The sequence below is a fragment of the Danio rerio genome, chromosome 16 (assembly GCF_052040795.2).
Source record: "Danio rerio strain M-AB ecotype USA chromosome 16, GRCz13ab, whole genome shotgun sequence".
Lineage (NCBI taxonomy): Eukaryota > Metazoa > Chordata > Actinopteri > Cypriniformes > Danionidae > Danio > Danio rerio.
In genome coordinates, this window is record NC_141036.1 from 9,807,001 (window position 1) to 9,834,066 (window position 27,066).

The 27,066-nt window shown below is 37.2% G+C and overlaps 1 protein-coding gene and 1 long non-coding RNA gene across 21 annotated transcripts in view; both read left to right on the forward strand.

Annotated features, from left to right (window-relative positions):
• The first annotated feature begins 12,891 nt into the window (after positions 1–12,891).
• The window catches only part of LOC147833274 (uncharacterized), a 331,056-nt gene continuing 316,881 nt past the window's right edge, over positions 12,892–27,066 (forward strand). Inside the window, exon 1 of the long non-coding RNA XR_015511029.1 lies at positions 12,892–13,469. This is a non-coding gene — a long non-coding RNA (uncharacterized LOC147833274). The remainder of the gene's footprint in view (positions 13,470–27,066) is intronic.
• Positions 14,278–27,066, forward strand: part of LOC101884995 (uncharacterized) — a 32,943-nt gene continuing 20,154 nt past the window's right edge. The window contains exons 1-12 of one of the 20 annotated variants that reach the window (XR_015510976.1): positions 14,278–14,606; positions 15,712–16,227; positions 16,526–16,678; positions 17,183–17,776; positions 18,533–18,627; positions 18,753–18,803; positions 20,084–20,450; positions 20,567–20,698; positions 20,817–20,939; positions 23,331–23,418; positions 23,639–23,764; positions 23,900–24,278. Coding sequence is in view for 3 of the 20 variants with exons in the window: in XM_087286598.1 (XP_087142724.1) it covers positions 14,390–14,606; positions 15,712–16,227; positions 16,526–16,678; positions 17,183–17,776; positions 18,533–18,627; positions 18,753–18,803; positions 20,084–20,450; positions 20,567–20,698; positions 20,817–20,914 (2,223 nt within the window). In the remaining 17 variants the exon portion in view is untranslated. Of the gene's footprint in view, positions 14,607–15,711; positions 16,228–16,525; positions 16,679–17,182; positions 17,777–18,532; positions 18,628–18,752; positions 18,804–19,909; positions 20,451–20,566; positions 20,699–20,816; positions 20,940–23,330; positions 23,765–23,899; positions 24,279–27,066 lie in introns of those variants that run through there. The other 19 variants (XR_015510986.1, XR_015510987.1, XR_015510975.1 and 16 more) reach the window with 19 other exon arrangements.

Below are 27,066 nucleotides of genomic sequence, written 5' to 3' on the forward strand. Positions count from 1 at the left end.
TTAATTTACAATGTTATTTAAAGAGCACATAGTTTACTCCTTTTTTAAGATTTAATTCTAATATTGTGGTTCTTCTAAGTGTGCCTGTTTAGGTTCCGTTCAAAACACAAGTCAGATTTTTTTATTTTAATGTTAAAAAGTGTCATTTTGGGGGCGAGTACACAGGTCGTTGTTTTAGGGGTGTGTTGGTTCAAATGAAAATGAGTTTCGACTTCCAGCCCAACTTAACAAGGGGGTGGAGCCAAGAGCTCCCCCTCTTTATGTATGGCAACAGACAGGCAGACAGAGAGAAGCAACATGAGTGAGAGGACCAGCATTCAGCTGTACATGTAATTGGGACACAGAGCAAGCAGAGACTACTGTGGAGGAATCAATATTCCAAATGTGCCAAAATTTGTCAGAAAAATAATAATTTGTGTCTTTGTATAGTTTTACAGCCGCTATACAACAATGCATGGATCCGTCATGCGTCATTCATTAAGGGTGAAAACCCTAAAAAAAATTATTCTAAAAAAAAAGGTTCCGAGCTTGTACACCGAGACTAATAACCACACACACTGGATTAACTTTGATCTTGGATTTCATTTAAACTGGCTCAGTGCAGTTGCATACATATATCACCATGCTCTTTGTACTCTTATAACCTTACCATGCTGGCACCGTGAACAGTGTTTTTTTTTTTTCATGTTCTCTGAATGCCCCGATTCGAGTATGTTGTTTTTCAAATAGTTGACAGCAGAAGCAAAAGGCTGCATATTTTTTTTACTGAGTACTCAAGCCAGACAAAACTTTCATACCATTTTGAATTAAATACTCTGATTTGAAACCTCAAGTAGGACATTGAATATTGGGCAAGTTTCACTTGTTTAGGATCTGTTTCAAGGTCACCTAGATCCTCCTTGTCTTTTCTTACTCTCCCTACGTCATCTTCTGTTCTTTCTACAGTCTCATTCTCTTCCCTTAACCTCACAATTTGATCTATAATGTACAAATTTGAGATGCTCAGCATGTCACATGAATAGCCTTTTTAACATTAGACATATCATTTTCTTAGTGTTCACTTTTTTCTTGAATCCACACCAGTAAATATTTAATGAGGGTTTGGTAATTTACTATTGGTCATCAATACACATAAATATGAAAATTCCAACTGTAAGTTAAACACTTGGGTGTAAGCTTTAGGCTAATTGACAATACTTAGCATTGATTTATCATTGGATTGTGAGCATGGAGTACCTTCTTGATCCTGACCCTCACTGACCGCATCTTTGATTCTTGATCTTATAGAATTTAAAAATGGATGATGAGAGAAATTACAGATAATTTGGTTACATTACATAATGGTAAATTACCAACTAGAGCATAATTCTGGATAAATTGTGAACCCATTTATTTAACAATTTATTTTTCAGTGGTTGTTTTTAATAGTAGCATTCCAGTCACGTTTAGAGGATCACTTTTAAAAGGTACTCTAATCCCAATAATAGGATTAAAAACAATTTAATAATAAATAAAGGGTTTTTTGAGTTGACAATCCTTTAACAATTAAATGTTAAGCTCTGTGACTTGTAACAAAAAAAAAAATCATTGATAAATTAACCCATTTCTCATTTACTAGTCTGTCATGACTCATGTCATACCTCTTGAGCCTCCTATCTTCTCCTGATTTGCAGTGTCTGTTGAAAAATGTTGTTATTTTCGTTTTGTCCGTTTTTTTTTTTTTTTTTGTTAAGTGAGTTGTTATCCAATGTTATACAAAGCTACAAACATGTTCATTTGGACAGAATGATTAACTAAATTGTAGTGTTGTCAGGATACTGGAATTTCTAAATGTAATACTTTGCAAAATATGGATATTCAATAGCAATTTTGATATAATAAAAATTGCATAAAAAATAGTAAAAATAAAATTAAAATAAAGATCCACATGCTAGAAATATGGTTACTTCAAATTTCTTTGGAAAGAGTTTTTTCCAGTCTTTCTCAAAATAACATGATGTGGGCATTGTGGCACTTTAAATGCATGTATTGTCTGTTTTTCATTCATACTTGAGAGGAAATTCCATATATGCTTCACAAAAGTAGTAGGAAATCCCTGATATAGATGAAGGCATCCAACTTTTGCTGTAGTTGAATGCATGAAAATGAGATCTGAATAAACGTTAAAAGATTTTAACTAATTATTTATACGACTGCGGCAATAAGTGCTTTATATGTGTTCTTTCAGACATCTTAAGCATTTTCATAAGAATAAAGTCGATTTATAATTTAATGCTAACTGACATAGCATGTTACAGTAGCTATAAAATAATAAGCTAGATGCATGAACTCCCTGCGATTTAACTACAGAATGTGAAATGTGACTGGCAATATTATCTAGATAAAGATGTCTAGATATCTATATCATATCTAGAAAGCTAGTACAATTTACGTTTTTCTAAATAACTTGCATGTATATACATTTCTATGATGCACATTTTATTGATTTAGTTATTTTCTTTCACCAAAACTACACATTTTATACTGCAAAAATGAATATTAAGCTTCATCAGTAGTTAGAACTTTTCAGTTTCTCTTAACAGTTGTTATTACCTCATCAGCTTCATTTTTTGAACACTTACCGTTTGCCAACAGTGCCACTTCCACCTGCCGGTAGACACCGGCACTGCTGAACAGCTGACTAATTAATTACCCGACACAAACGCTGCATTAAGTGGAATGCACATGATGTATGTGTTTATTTTAGGTACTTAGATAACAAAATAAATGTTATATACAACATATAAGTGGAACATATTCCAAAAGATCAGGGGCTTTTGACAATACATCATAGGCTAAAACCCCCCCTTGCAACGGCACTTATATAGACTCCACTTCAGGGCGTAGGCGCGCCTCGTCGAGGGGGCTCTAGCCTGAATGATGGTTTTAACCACCGCTGTTGGTAGATTACCTCAGTCTTTCTCCAGTCTAAGGACCACAGTGGAGGTTCCAAAGATCTGGGCGAGGGTGCCAGATGGTGCCCTGTCCCTGAGAGAGTAGGTGCTCTCTCAAAGGGACCTTCCAGGGGAGGGCCGTTGCGAGGAGGGAGAGTTCTGATATCCAAGTCCGGTTGGGCCAGAGAGGTGCAACTAGCAAGACCTGCTCCTTGTCCTCCCTGACCTTGCACAGTAATTGCACGAGCAGGCTCACTAGGGGAAACGCATATTTGCACATGCCCAAAGGCCAGCTGTGGGCCAGTGCTTCTTTGCAGAGAGAGCCTTCGGTCACGTGTTATCGCTCCAGCACCGGTAAAAAATGGCGTAGAGCGAGGAACACTGCCAACAGCTCTAGGCAATTTATATGCCAATGCAACTGGGTAATCCGAGTGGCGTGACAGCGGCTGCAGATACCATGTGCCCCAGAAGCCTCTGAAAAGATTTCGTGGGACCACTATTTTGCTGTCAAACTCTCAAACATTTCAGCATTAGCTGAGCACGCTCTTCAGAGAGGTGCGCTGTCATTGTGACCGAGTCCAGCTTCAACCCGAGAAAAGAGATCCTCTGCACGAGGGCGAGTTTGCTCTTTTCTCGGTTTACCTGAAACCCCAATAGGTGGAGGTGCAGGAGCATCTTGTCCCTGTGCATAATCAATTGCTCCCGCGAGTGAGCTAAAACAGCCAGTCGCGAGATAATTGAGTAAGCGGATGCCCGCGAGCCGACTGTCAGAAACTGAAAGTGGCGTGACAGAATGGAGGTACGATAACTACAGGCTGTAAAACCTGCTCTCCATCTCTGCTGGAGGGATCGGTTAGATTGCATCCTACGCCAGAGCGTGCTGAAATCTGGTACAGCCATATGTATCAGTAAGACCTCTCTTGATTCCATCACCAGATGATAGATGTTGTCGAAAGCAGGTGGTTCGGATCAGATTTTCAATTCAGTTTTTAATTTGAATTAACAGTGATGTATAACCATTTCCTAGTACCTGACCATTGTCACAGAGATCAGCAAAACTTTGAGGATGCTAGCGGATTATGTTTCAGCCGATTGTGACCCATTGTCCACGTGTTGGGTTTAGATCATATTTATTTATCTCATCTGCCAAAACTCTGACCATTTGTCGTCTTGCTGCTGGAGAAGGTCTCTTGCCATCAGCCACTGCTGAACGAATGTCCATAGGCATTGCAATCCAAGGAATCTAAAATGTCTCTGGCCATGTTTTTTTTATTTGGGAGGATGGATCGCAGTCTTTAGAGCTGCTAGATTCTGGATTTAAAAGTCTACTTGATGCACTGGAGCATGGAAGAACTGAAGGTGAGCTAACATCTGATGTACAGGAATGAATACTTTGTAGGTCCAAAGTAACCATTTCTGTCACTAAAATAGGAAAAGCAAAGGCAACTAACATTTAAGATTTACAAAGCTACAAATTATAATAATAAAAATAAAAGTATTAGTCACTGCTAAAACCTGTGCATTATTTGAGATGAACCATATGAGATTAACCAAGTTTTAAATTGTAATAAAATAAAACATTAGTTATCTCAAAGGCTTGTAAATCAAAACATAAGTAAATATCTGTAACAGGTCGTTTGCTAAAGTGAGCCAAATGTACATTTACAACTATCATTATTCATTAGTACAAAAGACAATTTGAAAAAAATGCAGGATGTCATGGAAATTATCAAATGCACATGTAACAAGTAACAAATAAGTCAAATAAGTTTTCTGTATTTATAAGAAGCTTTAAAGAAGTTTACTTCTTCAACTAAAAATTGCAGACTATGTGCTCAACCTATTGTCATCCAAGATGTCAATGACTTTCTTTCTACAGTCATAAAAAAGTGTATTTTTGTCAAAATATTTCAGGAACTATCTCGGGGAAGCCCAGCTGATCCTCTCCAGCAGACTTCCACCTACAGACGATTAAGATTAGGAATCTGATGGTTCCTAAGCCACTATAAATACCCTAAGTTGGAGATACAACAGCTGATTGATATGTAGATTGATTCAAGCTGCTGGACTTGATCAAATTGACAGACATTATTTGTGCTTTACAGGTATGGCTGGTATAATGATGATCATGAAATCGATAACCGATTTCGTTTAACTCTTTCCCTGCAATTAACGAGAGAAAACCAAAATGCTTACCTGCGAGGAGGTTTATGGCAATTTGTGTTTTAGGTGTTTTATGATAGGGGAAGCCCTAACACATTTTATTTATTTATTGTAACATCAGCAACTTATGGCTATTTCGGGGCAAAATGGATATACATAAAAATATTACATGATAAAACAAATTTGTAATACAATAAAAAAAGTTACTTAGTCAAATATATAAAATGTAAATAGATAAAATTCGCACAAAAGGTATTCAAAGGTAAATATGATTTTTCAGTTAATTTTTTGATAAATAATTTAAAATTCTTCCTGGTGGTACCTTTTTAAAATGTAAATCAAAATACTTTCCTTAAAATGTTTTGTCAAATGGTATTAAAACTTCCTCATTCCAACAAAATATGTTTTATGGTAAGATCAGCCTGGCAGTAATTACATTTAGGTGGTGCTTCGTTTTTCAGTAAATATAAATGTGTCAGCCTAGAATGTCCAATTTGACATTTAGTTTAGACAGTCTGACCATGCCTGGTCTCAAAATTATAATTTGCTAAATGTCTTTCATTTATTTCATGTAATTTATTATTTAAACAGTTGTCCCATTCTCTTTGCCACGTTTTGTTTATATACAAATTGATTGTGGGTTTCAAGTCCCCAAGAGGAATTAAACATTCTGTCACTTTCAAGGAGCCTGTTTTGCTGCTTCATCTGCCTGTTCATTTCCATGTAAGTTTTTTAAGTTTAACAACTTTATTAATCCCACCAGGGGCAACTGGATTAGGGTAGTAGCATTTCATGATACAACAAACACATAAAGTGTTCAGTTATCTAAGAACATACATTCTCTGACGCACTTTCTCAGCAACAGCTTCCGAGTTCTGCTGAAACTTTAGTGTGGTATCAAATATTGTACCAAGATACTTATATTCTTGTACCCTTTTAACTTGTTTTCCATTACAATACAATGGTTTCACATCTAAGGCATTTTTTCTAAAATCAATTACCATCTCTTTTGTTTTTGTGATATTCAGTTGTAGTTCAGCTTCTTTGCACCACTTAAACTCATTATGATTATGGCTGTCATTACAATCTGTATTTGAAATCATTAAAGGAATTAGATTTTTCTGTCTTTGGAATAGATATTATGTTAGATGTTTTCCATAAGTAAGGAACCACTGCTTGATTCAGGGAAGCCTGACACAATGAATGAAACACTACACTGAATTGCTCTGCACAGTGTTTAAGTGTTCTTCCGCAAATGCCATCTGGACCAGGTGCTTTATTAACAGGTGTAGCTTTCAACTGCTTAATTACATTAAGAAGCTGTAAATTCAAAGGAGTAGAGGGACTCAGTTTTTGTTTGAATTCGTTAAGATCATGGCTTGTACTGTGTTTTTCAAAACGTGTAAAAAAGAGATTAAGATCATTGGCCAATACATAGTCACCTTGGTTCTTTGTTGTCATTTGCTTTGGCTTATTTATATCTGCCATGCTCTTAATTCCATGCCAGACAGCCCTTATATCACCTTGAACAAATTTATCTTCTATTTTATTTTTGTAATTTAGCTTAGCCAGTCTGATTGTCCTTTTACCCTCCTTATTGATTGTTCTTTTCTCCTCTATGGTACCTGATAAAAATATTCTTTTCTTCATATTAAAAATATTTTTTAAGTACTTTGGTTAGCCATGGCTTGTTATTAGGGAACATGGTCAATGTTTTTTTTTTTTAGCTATAATAGTCGCAACACAGAAATTAAAGAGCCCATATTATGGGTTTTTGAAAATGCCCCTCCAAGTAGTGTGTAACACAGCTCTAAGTGAAGTGAAACATTCAGCTAAGGCTTAAATCTGTAAGTGTACAGTGTTAAAAACTGTTGATTCATTTATAAAAGAGTCGACTCATAGTGCTTCAAACGAGTCGCCTTGATAATGAGTTAGGGGTGGGCGATATGTAAAAAATATCATATCCCGATTTTTTCTGGGGAAATCACGATTCACGATTTTTATCCCGATTTTTTTTTTAAGTTGTTTTTTTTTAAGAATATTTTGCAAATTACAAAGGTACAATACAACCAAGCTAATGTCCCCACATAAAAAAATATACTCTTAGCATGTATGTATAAGAATATTTTAATCAAGTGAAGATTTAATGCAAGTGCTATTCTGCAAAGAAAGAACATTCTATATTTTTATTATTTATATTTTTGTGTTAATGTAATAATGTGATTTTAACTAGCAATTAATTACTTCAGTAATTCAGCAATTATAATTCAGCAAGTATATGTGCAAACCTAATAAAAATTTATATTTAGTTTTAAAACACTATTCAGGCCAATTATTTTTCACATACTTTTTATTGTAAAGCAGTATATGCCATGTCTAAAATGAAGATTAATGAATTAAGTCATTTTGGTGGCTGCATTTTATTGATTTATTTATATATTGTAATACTGTGAATTTACATAACTAAATTTAAATTAATAATATCAAAAGCAAAATCATATTGGGGTGACCAGAGTTTACACACAGCAACCCCTGGCCACCGCTTGGGGGCGGCCCTGACCAGTGCAATTACAGCAAACTAATCTCATGATTTTTCTATGTTCAAAGTTCCTAATTTAACTTGCAATGATTTATTATAATAGCTGAATATAATCACTTGAATATCAGAGACCATTATTATTTTTAGTTGCACTTACCGATGGCTAGGTGGAGTATGTGCCCAAAACACTGCAGACGAGTCCAGCTGTTGAGCTCCAATGCCTTCACCATGTTGGCCCCACTATCTGTCGTCATACAGGTCATGTTTGCTTCTTTCAGTCCCCAACATTTAAGCGCCTTGCGCTATGACCTCGCCTGTGTGGTCTTGTGGAAAATATGTTGTTTCTAGACACGCACTGCACAACTTCCACTCATGAATAAAGTGAATCGTCAGACTTAAATACGGCTCTGACGTACGGCTAGACCATAAATCAGCCGTTGTAGCAAAAAACTTTACGTTTTGAATTTTATTTTGAATCTTGCTGCGGCACTCTGAATAAAGCTGTGGAATGGCAGTGGAGGAAAAATATTTGCGGCTGGGTACTTCGTAACGTGGATCTACGACTTTGAACAATCTTTTAAAGCCCTCATTTTCCACAGTCTTTATTGGAATCATGTCTTTGGTCAGGTAAAATGTCACGGCATCAGTTACGTCTTTCCAGCGCTTGCTCGTTCTCTCATACGGAGTTCCTTTGTGATATGTTTCTTTCGTTAGAGTTGTTTGTTTAAGCCTTGTCGTTTCTGGCTGCTTGGTTGTACCTGGTGATGTACTCGCGTGGGGTCCTTTTAAAATTTGACTCTCTGCATATTCTTTCGGGTGCTTTCTCTTGAGGTGGTTAAAAAGGTTCGTTGTGTTGCTATCCGTCGTGCGAATCTTATCATTGCAACATTTGCAAATAACTGCTGTTTGCGCTGTGTCTGTTAGCAAAAATCTGAACCATTTCCATATTACAGAAGTTGAATTTTTTTTTAGGAACCAACTCCTCCGTGTTTCCCTCCATTGTCACCGACTCTGTCAATCGAACTATTATTATTATATGACGTGTTGTGCACTTTATATGGCGATACAACGATTCTTCTAAAAAACTGGATCGTGCAGTAATTTTGATCGTCCATGATCAAATATCATGTTATCGCACAGCCCTATAACGAGTCATTAGGTGTTTCACCATGACGAACTAACGAAACCAAGTTATTCACGCGCACACGCAAACCCGGGAGATTTGAAACCTGCAGCCCCGCCCTCTGACACAGAAACCCACACACACACACACAAACATGCCGGTCGATTGAAGTCACACTGCAGATGGATATTATTGAGTCTCTACCCAAAGATGAAACCTCAGCAAAAGCCCAGCTTTAAGCAGTTGGAAACTACATGCTACAAAGAATACTTCGTTTATTAAAGGAAGGATCAGTAAAGACTGGACATGTCAGGATGGGTTTCTTCCTCCATTTCTCAAGTGTAAGTACGTGCTATTAAATTTGTTGCCTCGTTTACTCTAGCTTGCAAATGCATTTAGTTGTGATTTGTTACTTGTAACCGCTTGTACTGTTTCAGGTTAACTCGCTATATTCTCATATCGCGTGCCACGTTAAAAACGCGACGCGTGCTGCTTTGTTTACGTTCCTGTGGAGAAGTGTAATGTGTGTGTGTGCGCGTTGTCGTCCGGAGGTGGGTTATGTGTGTGTGTGTGTGCACGATGTCGTCTGGAAGAGGGTTATGTCTGTGTGTGTGTGTGTGTGTGTGTGTGTGTGTGTGTGTGTGTGTGTGGACGTGTGCGCCAGGACGAGGGCAATATGTGTGTGTGTGTGTGTGTGTGTGTCTGTGAAAAGAGCAGAATGTGACAAGCTAGGAGATCTCGCCAGTTCTTGGGAGTTTTTGCTCAATAAAATAGTTAGTCCTCTGTATTTTCAAGTCCATCGTCTGTATTTACATTCATCCACTGGCAACTAAACTCCACGCCCTACACTATCGAGCGTGTATACACTCTGACTACTTCTATTTTGTTGATTAGCTGCTGGCTATACACTCTGGCTGTTTCTCAATATGCGTTCTTCAGCGTTCTTGCGTCCTCGTGTTCTCGTGCAACGTCATCATCAGCTGCCTAAGTTCAGTTCCAATACTCAAGACCGCAAGTACGGAGGACGCGTGAAACTTCCCGGATGTGATCTTGATATCGAGGACGCACTGATGCAGACTTGAGCACTGAATACTCCACCTCCGTGCTGCGTTCCTGTAGCTTCCTTACCTCTATCAAACCCTAGAGGTCCAGAATATCCACTGAGTCTTAAGCAGTCATCTGCAACTGAGTCGTCCAGCCAGGTTCCTGTTAACACCAACAAGTGTGCGTTTCTCTACTCATGTTAGAAGGCCACATTCCCTTGCAACTCGTCCATCTTATGTCAAAGTGAGCGCATGTTGGACGGTATAATATTGGGCAGCGGGGAATGTCTGTGATACGCTTTCAACCTGCGCTTGACACCTCCACGCTTACCTCTTCTCCTACTTGCATGAATTCTCCTTGCCAATGGCTGAATTCCACAATTATTCCATAGACTATCAGAAGTGTTCCACCTTAATTCCACAGGAATGCCGCACATTATATGTGTGAACCCAGAAGCTGAGCAAAGGCGCAGAAAAAATTCATATGTGAGCATTGCGTTGTTGATTTGTCCCAAAAGAAAAAAAGCAAGTCTCCAGTCAGAAGAGCAGACAGCTGATATGAAAGTCGCCGTGAACTTGACATCTTCACACAATCACACTAAATAAACCATCATGAATTGAAAAATGAAGCATGCTGAGTTTAAAAATAAAAACACATAACTAAAAAAACTAATAAAAGACGAATCATGAAACGCACAGACCCAACCGGCAGTCGCATAAACAGCGCCGGAAGTGTGTAGTCCTATATTGCCAAGAATCCAACAGAAGATAATGTTGAACTTCTTATTTTCTAATGTTGTCATTTTCTTTACAATGAAAATTATGGGGTGATCACTCTTAGAAGCTTCAACTGCTTGAAGACAGGATTTGGAATCTGTGCAGATTAAAAAGTTACAGTACTGTGTTCTTTCCATTTGTTCTAAAGCCATATTTATTGCATAAGCTTCTGCTTTGTAAATTAAACTTTCTCTGTGCATTTAACTTTTTTAATCTCTCTTTCTTTTGTCCATACAGAGCACTCTTTTGAAGAAGATGGATGGTCTGCTTTACAGTTGCTGCATTTTGCTGTTTTATTACAACTTGGTCCATGTCCTTCTTCTCCACAGTTGGTACATAATGGTTTATTTTTACATCCTGCAGAACCATGTCCGAATTTTTGACAGTTGAAACATCTTAATGGATTTAGGGAAAATGTGTTAACTGGTACACTCTGGTATCCTAAGTGGATCTTTTCTGGTGGATGTGGTTTATTGAAAGTCATGATGTAGGTTCTAGTTTGATAATCTGCTCTTCTCTCCTGATTGTAATTTACATTGATTACACCCTGTTGCATTAATTCCATTTGGATCTCTGCCTCGTACATGTCTTGCAGCTCTCTCGTACGTATTACACCTTTACTACTGTTAAGAGAGGGATGATAGAAAGTCTTCATAGGTACATTAGCCAGCATATTTGCATGTATCAAGTTTTCTGCCTGCATTTTTTTAACATTCAACTAGTATTTGTCCAGATTGGAGTTTTTTCACATCTTTAACTGTTCCTGCAATTCCAGCAATACCTTTTTGAATAGCAAAATGTGATAGCTTTCTCAGCAGTATTTCTGTTTGGGTTAATTACAGAATTATGAATATTTGCCATATATCGTCTTTTTGAGGACTCATATAGCCATTCTCTGTGTCATCATTTGGTTTAAGTCTTTTGGGGTTTTTAGAGTTTGCTATATTTGTATAGAATTTGTTTCATTACTCCTGCTCCTCACCCACCTCGGAGCCCAACAAGAGGATGCATAGAGCTGTGGATGTCCTCCAGTTATGCATCAAGGATACAATGGTAATATGCTCGAGTAAGTACCCATTCCTCGAATGACCCTTCAACCATTGTCTTACAAAGTAAGTCTTGACCAGCCGATTGATTGGATTGAGCCCATCCAACCAGGGGCGTAAATCTGATTTAACAGTAGGGGGGGGACAATAACTATAAAATTTCTTTCAAGCATTTTTGTGAAGGGGACACAAATTATACAGCCGAATTGTACTATTAAAGATATGTCCACACAGTTAAAATGGTTTCATCATTATTATTATTATAGCACGGAGACTACGTCATTATGATTTTTTAAAAAGTTTTTCTCAGGTTCAATGACAAAGCAAATTTTTTTTTCAAAACTATTTATTGCATTGTTGGTTGTGTTGTTTACAGTCAACTGACTGACTCCTGAAGCAGAATAAATGCAGAAAGACATTTTCCATACTCATAATAACTAACTTAAAAAACGTCAAAATGACAGATCATGTTGTAAATCAGTGAGCCTGTGAAATCTGGCCACAACTCCAAAAACATTTAAAAAATTGTTCACCCTAAAAGAGTTTTCATTATCCCTTCAATATAGCACAACACCCTTACCTGTAACTGTACATCTGACTCACCCTGCCCTGCCTGTTCCTCAATCATTACATTCTCCTTTGCCTGTGATTGATATTGTGACATTAGTATTTTCATAAGCACTCATTCTGAAAGCCAAATTGCTTAATGTGTGAAGTTTTTGTACTTGGCGTTTAGCTGCACTGAAAAATTATCCTATGTCTATTTTTTCTGTCATTTTATCCAATACATGACACTGCCAGGCACGTTTATTTATACTGTTGCACATTTTATACAGAATGGCAATTCAAAGTGTTTTACATAAAGAATGCAAAACTATCATAAAAATAATCACAACAATAAAAACAAAGAATTAAAAAAGGTTAACATTTTAATTTCAAATTAATTGAGTCACTTAAAACAGAATAGAAACGGATTATAAAAAAAATAGTGGGGTTAGTGTGCTCAGTGTAGCACAGTGCTCATTTAGCAAATACACAACTAAATATTATGCTAACTGTGGTCGTTAATGTTAAGTTAACATTATGCCAAGTCTTTAAAAACGTCAAAATTTATTTTTATGATTTGTATACTTGTTGTCATTGTGTCAGATTGCAATATGGTAAATAAGATTACACACATTAGCCTTAATAGAAATAAATAGCGTTAAGCTGGAGTTGTTAATTGCAGAAAATTGTGTTTATTTTATTAATAAATGTAAAGATTTATTACACTGTAAAAAATAAATTCGTAAAATTTATGGTAAAAAACCGGCAGCTGTGGTTGCCAGTACTTTACCGTTAAAAACACGGTACAAACCGTAAAAGTAATTTTTTAATTTTTACGGGACATTACTGTATTTTATTAATTTATAGAAGTAATATGTCTGTATTTTGAATTATCAACATCTAAACATCTTTTGTTACAGTTAGTCACGTTAGCACACCCACATGCAGGTGGTGATGAGGAAGTTACATAATGAGCCAATGCTCATCACAAATCAACTTTTCCCACAAGCAAAAAAGAATGTCAGCATGTAGAATGTGCTCAGTGTCATTCACACAGCTAATAAACACCAGTATGGTAACAAACATAAAATTAAAGTCATGAAATAAACATTGTTTATCAACATTAGATGTAACATAAAATGTATAAAAAGTGTTGTGTCATGCAGGGAATTTTGGGAAAGTCAATTTATGGTTATTCGCCGTATATATTAAGGAAACATACCGTTAACCAGGTTATGGATTTTTACTGTAGCATTTTTACAGTTTTTTACCGTTGAAATCACGGCCATTTTTTACAGTGTACCACAAAAATGACCCGATATGAGTAAAAAAAAAGATTTTCAGACAGTATTGCATCATAAATGTTCTTTGTTTTTATGAAAACACCCAGGTTGGCACGAAGACAGTATGATGCAAAACTTTAATTTAAAAAGTGATTTCAAGTATCTGTATGATTTCAAACACACAAACGTCACATCCTTATAATCAAAGAATAAAATAAACTAGTTACAAGAGATCAAAATGGGCAGGTGTACCTAATAAAGTGGCCGGTGATGGTAAATAGATTTTTTTTAACTTTAGTACAAAGTAGACAACTTTAATGAATGCCTTTGACATGGTTAAAAATGAAAAAAAAAAAGTGTTTTAATATCAATTTAAACATTTATTTTCGCCTAAAGAAAATACATTGAATCAAAGGTAAAATATTGTTTTTATAGATGATTTATTAATTGATTTATTTTGGTTGACTTAAAAATAAAATCCCAGTAAAGTTGTACTTTGGACAGAATTATTAAAAATACATATAATGCTAGAAAAGGTAAGCAAACAAGCGCTGAGGTAAAATCTGAATGCTTAAAACACAATCTTTAAAATATGAGTTGTATTAAAAATGTTGCAATTATATGACAGAGGTTTGAATAGGGGAATACCTCTGGTTTACAAGCCCTTTTCATATGGTTAATATTGTTTTCCTGTGAACTGATCCGCTCTGAAAACATTTAATGGGACGCTGAAATAAACAGTGATCAGATATTTACAGCACAGCCCCGCCCACATTCGATTGGCTGTCACGTCATAGAATAGAATGTGTTCGCGCGCACAGCTCAGTTCAGTGAAGATCCAAGCAGTAGCGAAGAAAATCACTTGAGCAGCGACTAGAAATTTATCTGGACGTACAGTCGACAACTATACACATAGTTTGAGAGCAGATAGTGTGTATGTTAGATAAAGGTGGTTTCAAAGCACCTTTATATATTACAAATAACAGCATGTGTAAACGCTTTTCGTTACAAACCAGCAGCCCGATGTCCGCAGAAGCTCAGCCGAGGGTGAGTGACTCTGCACGGGCAGCTGCAGGAAAGACCACCCGCTCAACAGGAGCATCAGAACTGGAGGCTTCTCCTACAGCAGCAGCTATGGAGAACAGCCCAACTGGTAAATAGACAGAGTCAATTGAGATATGAGAGACACAAAACCATCTATCAGATTAATGTTAGCTGTTCTTTGACATTAGAGATGAAGTTTGTAGCTACTGATTGGCTAAATGTTTAACTGTTTATTTAGTTTTCATTACATCATATAAAAGTTGTAACTATCATAATGGCCTTGTTACAACAAAGCTCCTCCTGAAAAAGTTTATTCTGTTATTGCCATGTTATTAGTTTATAATTATTAGTTGAAACACAAACATGTATATGTACAATTTATATAATAATAATATTTTATGTATTAGAAAATAATGTTAATATATCATTTTAATTGTGTATATACAAAGATATATACAACACTAATGAGAGAGTACCTGTAATTTCTCTATACTTTTTAGTAACTATAAGAAAAATATTAAATAGCTCTGTTATGACTGTGTGAATATTTCAAGAGAGTTTAATGTATTTAAAGGCACACTGATTTGTGCAATTTGAATTTTATATTTAATGATTAATTCTATCTAATTAAACAATGTAGACTCTGCAGTGTTATTTTAATTTAATTATTAAATGTTTGTCCCTAAATACTGCTTGACTACCCAGAAAACCAAAAAGTATGGTTTATTGCTCTTTATTAAACACTCTTGTCATTTATTATACTTTCTGCACAATTCCCTCCCCAACAAAATCATCATGATCTTAATGAATCAATTCTTTCTAAATAGAGCTATTCAAGTCATATGGTGAAATTGTATTCATATCGCAAATATATTGCAGAAAAATTGCAATATCAGATTTTTTCAATATCCTGCAGCCCTATAGACCATTTCAACATGGGTATGTCATTGGCCCATGAACATTTCCTTCTTGTCAAACTATTTCATAACTGTAAAAAGAGGTAATTCAATCATACCTCAACATTAAAACAGCTCTCATAACATTATTTATCAATATGTGGACCTTTTTGGAGTCTCTGAAGCTTTGGAAATGAAAAAAGTAAAACAGGAAATATGTTAGGACCATTGTTAATGTTTACGTCCCTCAAAATGGTTTATATGCTTATTTAATAATTTTTTTAATTTTTATTTTCTTTGCTTCTTCTGTTTTTGTAGATAAACAAGCAAAAAGGTGGAAGAAAGGGATCCGTGCATTCTTTCGGCGAATAGGGAAGGGGCTCAAGCGTTGCACCCTCTGTTGGCCTGGAGAGAACATGTTGATCCCATTTCCATGCAGCGATCCCAATGAACCCCAGCCAGAATTATCTGGCCTCCAATGGGCATTATCAATCGATCCGTGCCCATCAGGTATTGAGCTGCCAATTAGTGCCAATCTGGACGATCCTGAGCCACCTTCTATTTTAGGTCCATCAACAGTTGAGTTGACATCTGACAGTGATCTGGAGCCATCACTTGTTCCAAGTCTACTCGAGATCGATTTAGAGGACCAAGATCTATCCAGTCTGTTATCCGAGTTAACACCGATGCCAGAACTAGATTGTCTTACATGGGTAAAACCTGTGTCAAGTCTGTCTAGTTTCAAGCTGACACCTGATTCTGAGATCCCATCTATCTCGGCTCCATCTGAGGTCACATCCGTATCAGGTCCATCTGGCTGTGGGCCAAATAATGGTAAATTTTATTTATTTATTTATTTTATACTGTCAGTATACAGGTGAGTACAGGTTTCACAGCTTTTACAAAATATCTTTTGTGTTCATCAGGAGAAAGAAAATCAAACTTGGAACAAGTAAAGAGTGTGAAAATGATGACAAACTTTTCTTTATTTGGATGAACTTTCTCTTTAATGATGGATCTTGCATTAGTTAGACAACTTTACCAGCTTTACATTCCTTCTTCATGATATCTGTTCTCTGTATTTGATCTATGATTTATGTTTTTCTTTCTTTCGAAACGCAAACAAAAATAGAGACGGGAAAGTCCATCTGTGCATTCTTCAACCGGACATGGAAGTCTTTTAAGGATCGTGTCCTCCTCTGGCGACGGGGCAATAAAGTGGGCCGAGATCCAGTTGGCGTCCCAGTGTCTCCACAGAATTTGGAAGATCTCCTGCCAGCTGTCGGTGAGTCTACTGTCAATATTATTATGTACTGTCTAGTTGTATTACTTGACTTTTCCCCTAATCTGCTGTTTTATATCTGACTAGTCTGTTTTATTAATGTTCTTCATATTGGAATTAATTTCCTGTGTTTAGTTTTATTAGTATTACTACGTTTCATTAATGTAATATATAAATATAAATAGTGATAAGTTGAATGAAGGGGTCTATAGCAAATAATGTCAAGGTCACAAAAAAAGAAGAAAAGGAACATTCATGTGTGAATTATTTTTTGATTTGCCTTTTATTCTACTCAAACGTGGCATAAATTGTTTTCAAATTCAGAGCTAAAGCATTATTTCAAACAGATTTGGATATTAAGTAATAAATGAATATTACGGAGACAGTTAAACTTCAGTGTATATTCCTGGCAGTTGTTTCACCTTTATGTATTTACTCAGTGTTTAGGTTTCTTTATTATGTCTAGTCTCAGTATATTCTAGTGCTAATTTCAATTTGTTTTGACAGAAACACAAAGAAAAAGGAGGAAGAAAAAGAAGGAAGATCTCCGTCCACATTTAAGTGGAAACTTTTGGGCATTAACTGAACCAGCTCCATCTGGTTTTGAGGTGACACTTAAACCTTATCCAGCCAGCCCTGAGCCAAAAACAGACCCATGTCCAGCCAGCCCTGAGCCAAAGACAGACCCATGTCCAGCCAGCCCTGAGCCAAAGACAGACCCATGTCCAGCCAGCCCTGAGCCAAAGACAGACCCATGTCCAGCCAGCCCTGAGCCAAAGACAGACCCATGTCCAGCCAGCCCTGAGCCAAAGACAGACTCATGTCCAGCCAGCCCTGAGCCAAAGACAGACCCATGTCCAGCCAGCCCTGAGCCAAAGACAGACCCATGTTCAGCCAGCCCTGAGCCCGTGGTCTACCAGGATCCAGTTGATATTTGTGCTGATTCATTCAGTTCACCTCCAGATCCAGGCCCATCCGATCTTGTTTTGGAGGCAGTATCTGAATTAGGATCATCCAGTCACGATGATCTGGAGCCATCATCTGCGTCGGGTCCATCCAGTAAGCTGACGCCTGGTCCAATTTATTCTTGGCCGGGTAAAGGTGAGTGATTTCTAATTATTGGTCTACGTTGACAACTTCCAGTATAGTAGGGCTGTGCAAAATGATGATGGTATCGATATATAATTATAAATATGGTGTCACAAAATACCTTGTTTAAAACTTTTTTCACAATTTAGTGCACTCCAACACGAGGATGCAGACAGAAGCATACAATCTTGAATGTACAATGTTTGCATTTTGCTTTTTATTCAGCGATATTTAAAAGAAAACTATGTAATATACCTGTAATCATTAGTTTTTTTGAAAATGCTTGTATGATTTATAAACATTTATTTAATATTTCTATTTTTTTAATCGAACATTTGCTCAAAATAAAGATCGAAATAAAGTGAAAAATATAATCGCATATGAATTAGAAATTTCTGAGTATATATCTTAAATTGTACAAAATAAATAGTGCTTTCCATGTGGACGATATATATAAACAATATATATATATATATATATATATATATATATAAACGATTAATTTGTTGAATTTCTAGAAAAGGTAATATATTGTGATATTTATCATTATCAGGATATGAGGTGACTTATATTGTGAAATTAGATCTCCTAGCCCTACAGTAGTTTCTTTACGTAACATTTCTTAAATGACGTAATTGATATTTTTGCTTCTTGTTTAATTCCTTGTTCAGTTTTCAACATGATGTACATTATCCTGCTTCCCTGGTATCACTTCTCAAGATTATCATTGAAAGTACCAATTAATGTGTTTTTTTCTTGTTTCATCAGGATCATTTTACTCCTTTTATGATGTGGGAAAGATTCTGGGAAGTGGAGCCTATGGCACTGTGAAGTTGGCGACACGCAGATTTGATGGCCAGAAGGTAAACTATCCTTACTTCCATTTGTTTCTCTTAGTTTTTTTCTAGTCTTTTCATCTGTTCTTTTTGTGTGAAATGTAACATAAATAATTGCAGAACCACTTTTAAAACTGTTTTTCTCCCTGCAGGTTGCTGTCAAATTTCTTAAAAAGAACACATGGGACAAGTTTATCTATGTGGTGAGTTGACAAGACTTCTCTCAATACAGGCATTTGCATTTGTGACCCTGGACCACAAGACCAGTCATAAGTGTCCATTTTTCAAAATTGGCATTCATACCTGATCTTAAAAACTGCATTAATACACTTTCCATTGATGTATGGTTTGTTAGAATAGAGCAATATTTGGCAGAGATACAACTGTTTGAAAATCTGGAATCTGAGGTTTAAAAAAAAAAAATCACAATACTGAGAAAAATGCCTTTAAATGGTGTCCAAATTAAGATCTTATCAAAGGATATTACTAATCAGAAATTAGATTTTGATATATTTACAGTAGAAAGTTCACAAAATGTCTTAGAAAATAACATATATTATAATAGATTTTTGACATAAAAGAAATCAATAATTTTGACCTTATTCTTTATTTACTAGCGGGCGCAGACTTTAAATTCTTTTTGGCTCCATTCTCATTCACATTGTTCAGATGTTAAATGCAGCGCATTGATGTTGCAAACTATTTTCTGCTTACACTCTTCAACCTTTTATGTATAGTCAAGAACACACTTGTTTGTAGAGCCCTGTCCTCACCTCATTGCACTGGCTACCTATAAAATACAGAATTGATTTTAAAATTCTTCTTTTTACTTATAAAGCTTTGCACAATTCTGCCCCAGCCTATGTCAGTAAGCTTATTAGGCCATATACAGCTTGAAGACCTTTAAGATCCCATGACCAGTTTCTTTTGTCTGTCCCTCGGTCTCGCTGCAAATCAAAAGGTGATCAAGCGTTCTGTGTTGCGGCCCCAAGGCTCTGGAACAGTCTCCCTCTGAACATCAGAATTTCTCCTTCATATGATCCTAAATCTAACTTAAAGACTTATTTTTACTCTCTTGCCTTTGAGTGACGCATACATGTTATTTTTAATTATTTGTATTGTAGTATTACTTTTAAATATATTTCTTAGTATTTTTAATACCATTTGTTTGTTTGTCTAGTTTATTTTATTGTAAAGCACTTTGGATCAACTACGGTTGTGTAAAATTTTGCTCTATAAATAAAGTTTGCCTTGTCTTGCCTTGCCAAGTAGTTTGACTGTTTATCATTCCTGGTCATTTCTCTCATAGGCAATCGTTTAGGAAGCTCTAAAACAATGGCAAAAGCAAACACACTTCCGAATTGCAGAAAAAGGTCAATATCTGTGCAACATAAGACTGTTTTTTTTTGCTCCAGGGTCATATTTAAAGCACATTTGAAAATGAAACGTCAAAGCTAACCTTTTATCAAATGACATTTTCCAGCCTGGATGTGCCAAACCTTTGGTTGCGGAAGTGGCATTAAATCTGCTGCTTCGCAAATCCCAAAGCCCCCACATCGTACAAATGATCGATTGGTTTGAGGAGCCAGAGAAGTACATCCTCATTATGGAATATCCAGATCCATGTGAGACCTTGGAAACGTTCATCAATGGCAAAGGAGGATCACTAGGAGAAACTGTGGCTCGTGGCTTATTTCGCCAAGTGGTGCTCGCAGCCAAACACTGCGCTGACCAGGGCATCTTCCACAAAGACATCAAATCAGACAACATCCTGATCAACACGGACACGCTGCAGCTCAAATTGATTGACTTTGGCTGTAGTGAGCTTATTATGAACCCTACCTCTATAAGTGAGTTGAATGTGTCTATTATGCATTATAAAATGTCATAGTTGGGGTTGGATTGGTCCCCAACAGTGGGCTGATATGCATGCAAGCTTAAAAACACTGTCTTGCTTTAATTTCAGATCATGAATGGGCCATGAAAGAAGCCATTTGCAGCTTGCGAAATCTGCTTATAGAAATGGTGAGCGGAGGCCAGCATTTTATGTCATTTCTGACCAGAAAAGATGATCAGTTGATTCCAGGATATTCCAAAGGTGAGACAACAGCACACAATGAAAATAACACCAGTAAACACACGCATAACAGCTCTTGTGACAACATGTATAGTTTATAAAGATCCTAATCGACTTTTCTTTTTGAAATCTTTCACAGAGTTTCAAGATCTGATAACTCAGTGCCATAAAAAAGATGACGGCAGGAGAGCAACATTAGAGCAGATCTTGCAGCACGAATGGCTTCAGCAAGTCTGAAGGAATGAAGACACCCAAGGTGCAGGTAGGGGAACAGTTCCACATTTTGGATTCATTTTCTAAGAAGTTCCTGGATGACTTAGAGAAGGAAATGAAGGCAGTCTAGAGACATAGTAGAGCAGAATATGAGAATGCATCTCCTCTTTTTGGGATACATCAGCCTGATTCATGGGTTATCTGAAGGATCTCATTTCAAAATGCAAACCCTGTAGATACAGCTGAATTTGGAGCAACTTGACAGAAAATTCCTAAAGGCTGATTTATACTTGTTAGTTCGCTTCAGTATGCTCGGCGAATAAGACGTCATAGTGGTATTTGCGGAGGTTCGCTTTGGGTGCACGCGACTTGCTTTCGGCTGGTGGAGTGCATAACATTTTTTTAAAACCCGAGTGAACAGTTTGCGTAGTGCTGCATTTCATTTGAGTTGAATCTGAATCACTTTGAAGAGATTTTGTTAAGCCTGTACAGACATCTGTATGACCCCTCCATGCGTGTTTATAGGGTTAACCAGATGGCCAATAATTCTTGGCTAGAAATTACAAGTGTTTGTAAAAAAGTTTAGGAAAACTTGAGGGATAAGTTTGTTAAAGCCAAAAAAGCAAAGACCCAGGTGCTTAGGTGCTGTACATTTAGGGTGCTTTGACACTTTGTTCAATTGCCTGGACCATACCCACATTCGAATGTCTCCCTTTGCCACCTTCTTGGTTGGTTTGTGTTCACACCATCTTTTTTCCTTTTGAAACCCGGTATGCTTATCAAGCTGCTGTTGTGTGTACGGCTGTTGCTAGGTGATGGCCATGAAAGCAAAGCGCCAAAAGGGAAAGTCGTACACGCATGGCGGTGATAATACATGTACACGCATGGGGTTAATATTTTAATACACTTTAATAGGTAGAACTGTTCGAGATATGAACAAAGCCAAGTGATGCATCAAAGTTGGATTTACAAAAATCTTAAATGGTTATAAAAGGCCTTATAATCAATAAAAGAATTAATAAAAATAATTAATAAAAAAAATCTTGAATGGTAGTAATGATATGATGTCAATTTGCATATTTCTGATGTTATCACGTTTTACCGTTTCTATTTGTTTAACAGCCTGTGATTAATAAAAGGGGTATTTATATTTGCACTGCGCTTTATAAATGCATGTCAATTTAACAAAAACATTGCTGTTTGAATACAGGATATCAGTTTAGATGTGTAGTGAATTTGCAGTAATCTCTCAGATCTAATAAACTGCATTCTGAAACTGTCACTGAAGTATCTGTGATTGTGATCAAGAAAAAAAACAAACAGTCAAATTGAATTGTTAAAAAAAAAAGGAGAAGCTGATCGGTTTGACTGTAAAATGGAAATACCTCACACTCCCGGTGCTAAATAATTTGTCGTCGGTACGCAGAGGAGTGATCTGCTGTCAGGCTGCAGGTGGGAGAAACGAGGACTGGGCCACCTGTCAGTGCTCTGAGGATGGGGAGGGGGTGACAGCATCACCCGCAGCTCGTTAAGAAGAGTAGGGACGGTACAGGATGGGCACATGAGAGTCTATAAAAATCTCCAGTAACACACAAAAAAGACTCTGGATTTGTCACTAGTGGCTTTTTTGAAAATTTGTCGCTAAGGTGGACTGAACAGTCGCTAAATATAGCGACAAAGTCGCTAAGTTGGCAATACTGGTTTCTCCGAATGATTTTACAGTAGGTTTCATTTAACCACCCCCTGTTGTTTTAAAAAAAGTATCTCAATGGCGAAGGGTCAAGTATAAAAGTCTTGTCCGTTTTGCGCCATGCGAGCGCACTCAGTGTAGGTTCACGACGGGGCGCCAGGCGAAAGTATAAATCAGCCTTAAGAAACATTAAAAAAAGTTTTTTTAGGACACGACTGGCCACCAGACCTACAATAGATCAAGTAATAAGAGTGGAGACTTTCAATTTATTTTCATTTAATTTTAATCTACTCACCAAGTACTATTATGGAGCAGTATTTCTCAACCCCAGTCCTCGCAAACCCCTGCCCCGCTTATTGCTAGAATGGGTAAAGCTGCTGCTGGAAGTTACCCAGAATTATTCATATTACTTATTAAATTACACATTCATTGTATTGTATTACATCCACCCCCACCCCAACCCTAAACACAATCCTCACTGTAATGTAAAAACTGTAACTATACAGAGTTATTCAGAATATTTTTTAAATTACTTATTAAATTGTATTTTATTAACATCAACCCCTACCCTAAACCTAACCCTCACTGTAATGTAAAAATATTCATTATTGTTATGCATTGTCTCAAAAAAGATGCTGTATTGATATGTCCGCAGCTGTATCCCTTCTAGATTTTACCCCCCACCCCATGCTGCACATTTTATATGTTTCTCTTTTCACACCATGATTTATATATGTTTGATTTAAATAGCCTTTTAGTGCGTGATATGTGAATGTAAACGTCGCGTCACACCACATCTGTGACAATATGACATTCTGACATTTCAACTTCGAGATGGGTAAGTGAAACTTCATTTACTACATTTATTTTTGTTGATAATAGCTGAATTTTGTAAGTTACTCAATGAAAAGAAACTTTGCTATGTCGAATGAGTAGTTCATCCAAAAATGATTTACTCATCTCAAATGGTTCCAAACCTGTAAATATTAGTTTCTTTCTCGTGTCGAACGATGATGAAGGTATTCTGAAGACATGTGAAAACTTGCTGATTTTTATAGTAGGAGAAACAAATACTGTGAAAGTTACATGGCTACAGGTTTCCAGCTTTGATCAAAAAATGTTTGTGTTTACGGACGAAAAAAAGGCAAAGAGGTTAAGAACAAGTGGAGTTATCTCAGTGGAGGGTAAGTGGAACCATCACTTAAAGTATGCTATTGTGTTATTTATTTATTCATTTGTTGTGTTATTTATTCATTCATTTATTGTGTTCTTTATTCATTTATTTATTGTGTTATTTATTCATTTATTTATTTATTCAGAACAATCGCCTTCCACTATCATATGACGGAGAACAGAGTGTCTAAAGCCATCAAGCACACATTTCCTGCAGTCTAGGAGTGTATCTAGTCCATATTGGAGAGTATGGACAGTCAAGTGATGGGGTCTTTGCTGGCTTACCCATAGCACAGGCATCGGATGCAAAAAAGTTGGAGGTTCCAGATGATCAGCAGATAGTTTCAGGAGCAGAGCATCTGGGGAACGCAGCTCATGCGGCTTTACCCTGGTCGGGATCGGGTCAACACAACCATGCAGCAAGTGTGGTGGAAAATAGCCTTGGCTGTTTATCATCTCACTGGAGGATCCTGCAGATTAGGATCAACATACATTGTGACTAAATAAAGATTTTTTTTATGTACAGTTTGAAGTCATAATTATTATTCTTTCAGTAAAATTTTGAAGGGAGTTCACTGGTAAAATGTATGCCAGAGTACCGATTCATTTCGCATTACATATAAGCCGAACGAGAGTGAGTGACTAATCGCATAATTGCTACAAGTTAACTTGGGATTAGTCACAACTTCAATGATTCATCTGATCTCTGCAAACTGCAAACAACATGATCAGATATTGAAATCAATGCAATTAAAAGCTGAAACATATTCTAGTGTTTTATATAGATGCACTAAAATGGAAATTCTTGAGGTGCTTCATTATAGGGTGCTTTCACACCTACACTTTTGTTTCGGAACGTATCTCGTTTGCCCAGTTAGCGCGGTTCGATTGGCATATGTGAACAGGGCAATCGCGCTCTGTTCTGCGCCAAAGTAATCGCTCCGAGATCGCTTGAATGAGGTGGTCTTGGCTCGATTGAAACGAACCCTGGAGCGGTTCGATTGCAGTGAGAAAGTGATCCGATCCGAGCGCGGTTATATCACAGTGTTTTATGGATATGTAATAGGCATACGGCTATATGAAGAGAGAATTATGAGTAGGGCGGGAAGTTTCGCGAGTCTCCGGATGCCCGCAAACGAGATGATGATCTCCCGGTAATCTCGCGTCTCTCTCCCAGTCCTCAAATAGGCATCGTCGCGCACCCTTCTCACCCCTCCCCACCGTGTCTCTCCTCAGACACGTCACGCGCGCGCACCCTGTCAATCACCACCAAACCACCACCTCTCCTGACAGCTGAACGGGACGCTGCAAAATAAACCCTGACACTCTGACCAATGTGAGGAGAGTTTACTCGCACGTGACTTGTTTTAGCTCTTTTGGTCCGATTAGAAACTTTGCAATGTGAAAGCGAACCGCTATAAGAGCAAAGAGCAACAATGTAACAATGTTAATCTCTGTTTCGGAACAACTGAATCGATTCACAGGTGTGAAAGCACCCATAATCTCAACAGAGGCTCATCCTGAAAACAGAGCCTTATATAAGTTTCTGAAGATCACGATTTACAGTATGTAGCCAGAGCTATGTATGCATGGCTCAACAATAAGGAATGCCCGATGGCCCGGGGCCAGCGTGTGAGATGCTCAGGACAGTAGACAGGATTGTTACTGGCCCGATTGGGCCACTGATGCGCTGTCACTAAAGTTGTCTGTAACTATTTGTCAATTGCGTACAGTCAGAATCGAGAAACCGTTTGTGTTGTTAAGCCTTCAAATGCTACCTTCTCGGTTCCTCTTATCTGATTGGATGTTGTGAGCATGTTATTTTTTTTCGTAACAACCAGTACAGCGAAGAGACAGCAACATGGTGGCAACATCAAGTGATGATGCTAAAGGAAAACATTTGTTTCAACTGTCTTGAAAGCAGACATTAACTAGAGTATACCACGATCAAAAAAAATGAAGTGATGTTTGACTTGTCAGTTTGGCAGGTCAGCCATCTTTTGTTTTGCAATAAAAAACCTGCACATTTTGCTAATTTTGTTTGCATAAAACTTTGAATTTTGCTCATTATACATTAACATTTTTTCTTATAATTAAATTCTAGATTTACAAACATTTTGACACTTTTTTTTTAATCTGTGGCTAAGAAATAGCTATTAACTTTTTTTTTTTTGGTAGGGCCAGTGAAAATATTGGCAGGGCAAGTAAAAATCTGAACCACTGGTCCGATCAGGCCAGTAGAAAAAATCCTTAGCGTTGAACCCTGTGTATGGCTGCATTTCGTCTTTAAAACAAATGCTACTGCAACCCCACCAGTCCTACGCCACCCAACCCGCTCCGAGCTGGTATTGAACCGGCGACCTTCCACATGGGAGTCGGGTGCTCTACCAAGGAGGCTAAAGATCATAGCCTCTAGTGTTTATCGCTAGAGCACCTTTAGAGGTCAGAGGAGTGAGGTTTACCTGCACAGCACTCACTAGCTGGCCTCCGTTACACTACGGGGCGGTATGATGCCGTTCCTTTTCTCGCTTACCCATTGACCGATTACCTGCCTATGGACGGCTTTTCCGCTGCTACTAGTTTGTCCAGTAGCTCGACACATACGTCGGCGGACTCGAGATGCAGAGCGGAGTTGACCACAATGATGAGGTTCGGTGAAGAACGCTTCCAGAAAAAAGATGAAACAAAAACATAAGCCAACAAATAAAATAAACAAGTAAATAACAGGGTGGAATGTGGTAAAATCTGAAAACGTGGTAAAAATCAGGCGAGGTTTTTTTTTTTTCCTGGATTGCTTTTCAAAACACAGGTTTGGTTTAGGGAAGTGGGTAGGCAGGTCAATTGATGCTTTTGAAAACACTATTAGTTGGGTTTAGGGAAGGAGGAGGGTGAGGGGATTGGTCGACGGTGTCGTCGAGCAGGCACGAATGGCACTTGCAAGTGAAATTTGAGATCTGAAAAGTATATACAGCAACCTCTGGTGGACTCGCCAAAACAAAAACAGCAAAAAACGTAGCTTTTAAGAGTGGGTAAGTGGGAATGTGGTGCTTTATCCAGGATGATGCTGATTGGGAAATGGTGATAAGGTGTGTATGAACTCACAACTGATGATTGATATATGCTGTTTAAAATATGTAAATTACTTGGGTCATTCTTGTGGCTATTAAGCTAAATAAAGTAAACTTGTAACTAAAAAAGCGGCACTTGACAAAGAAAAACAGAAGCTATCAATATAACTGCTATGCAAATTATTACTTCAGCAATTGAAATGTTTTTTTGGTTTGTTTGTTTTTAATACACACACATACATAAT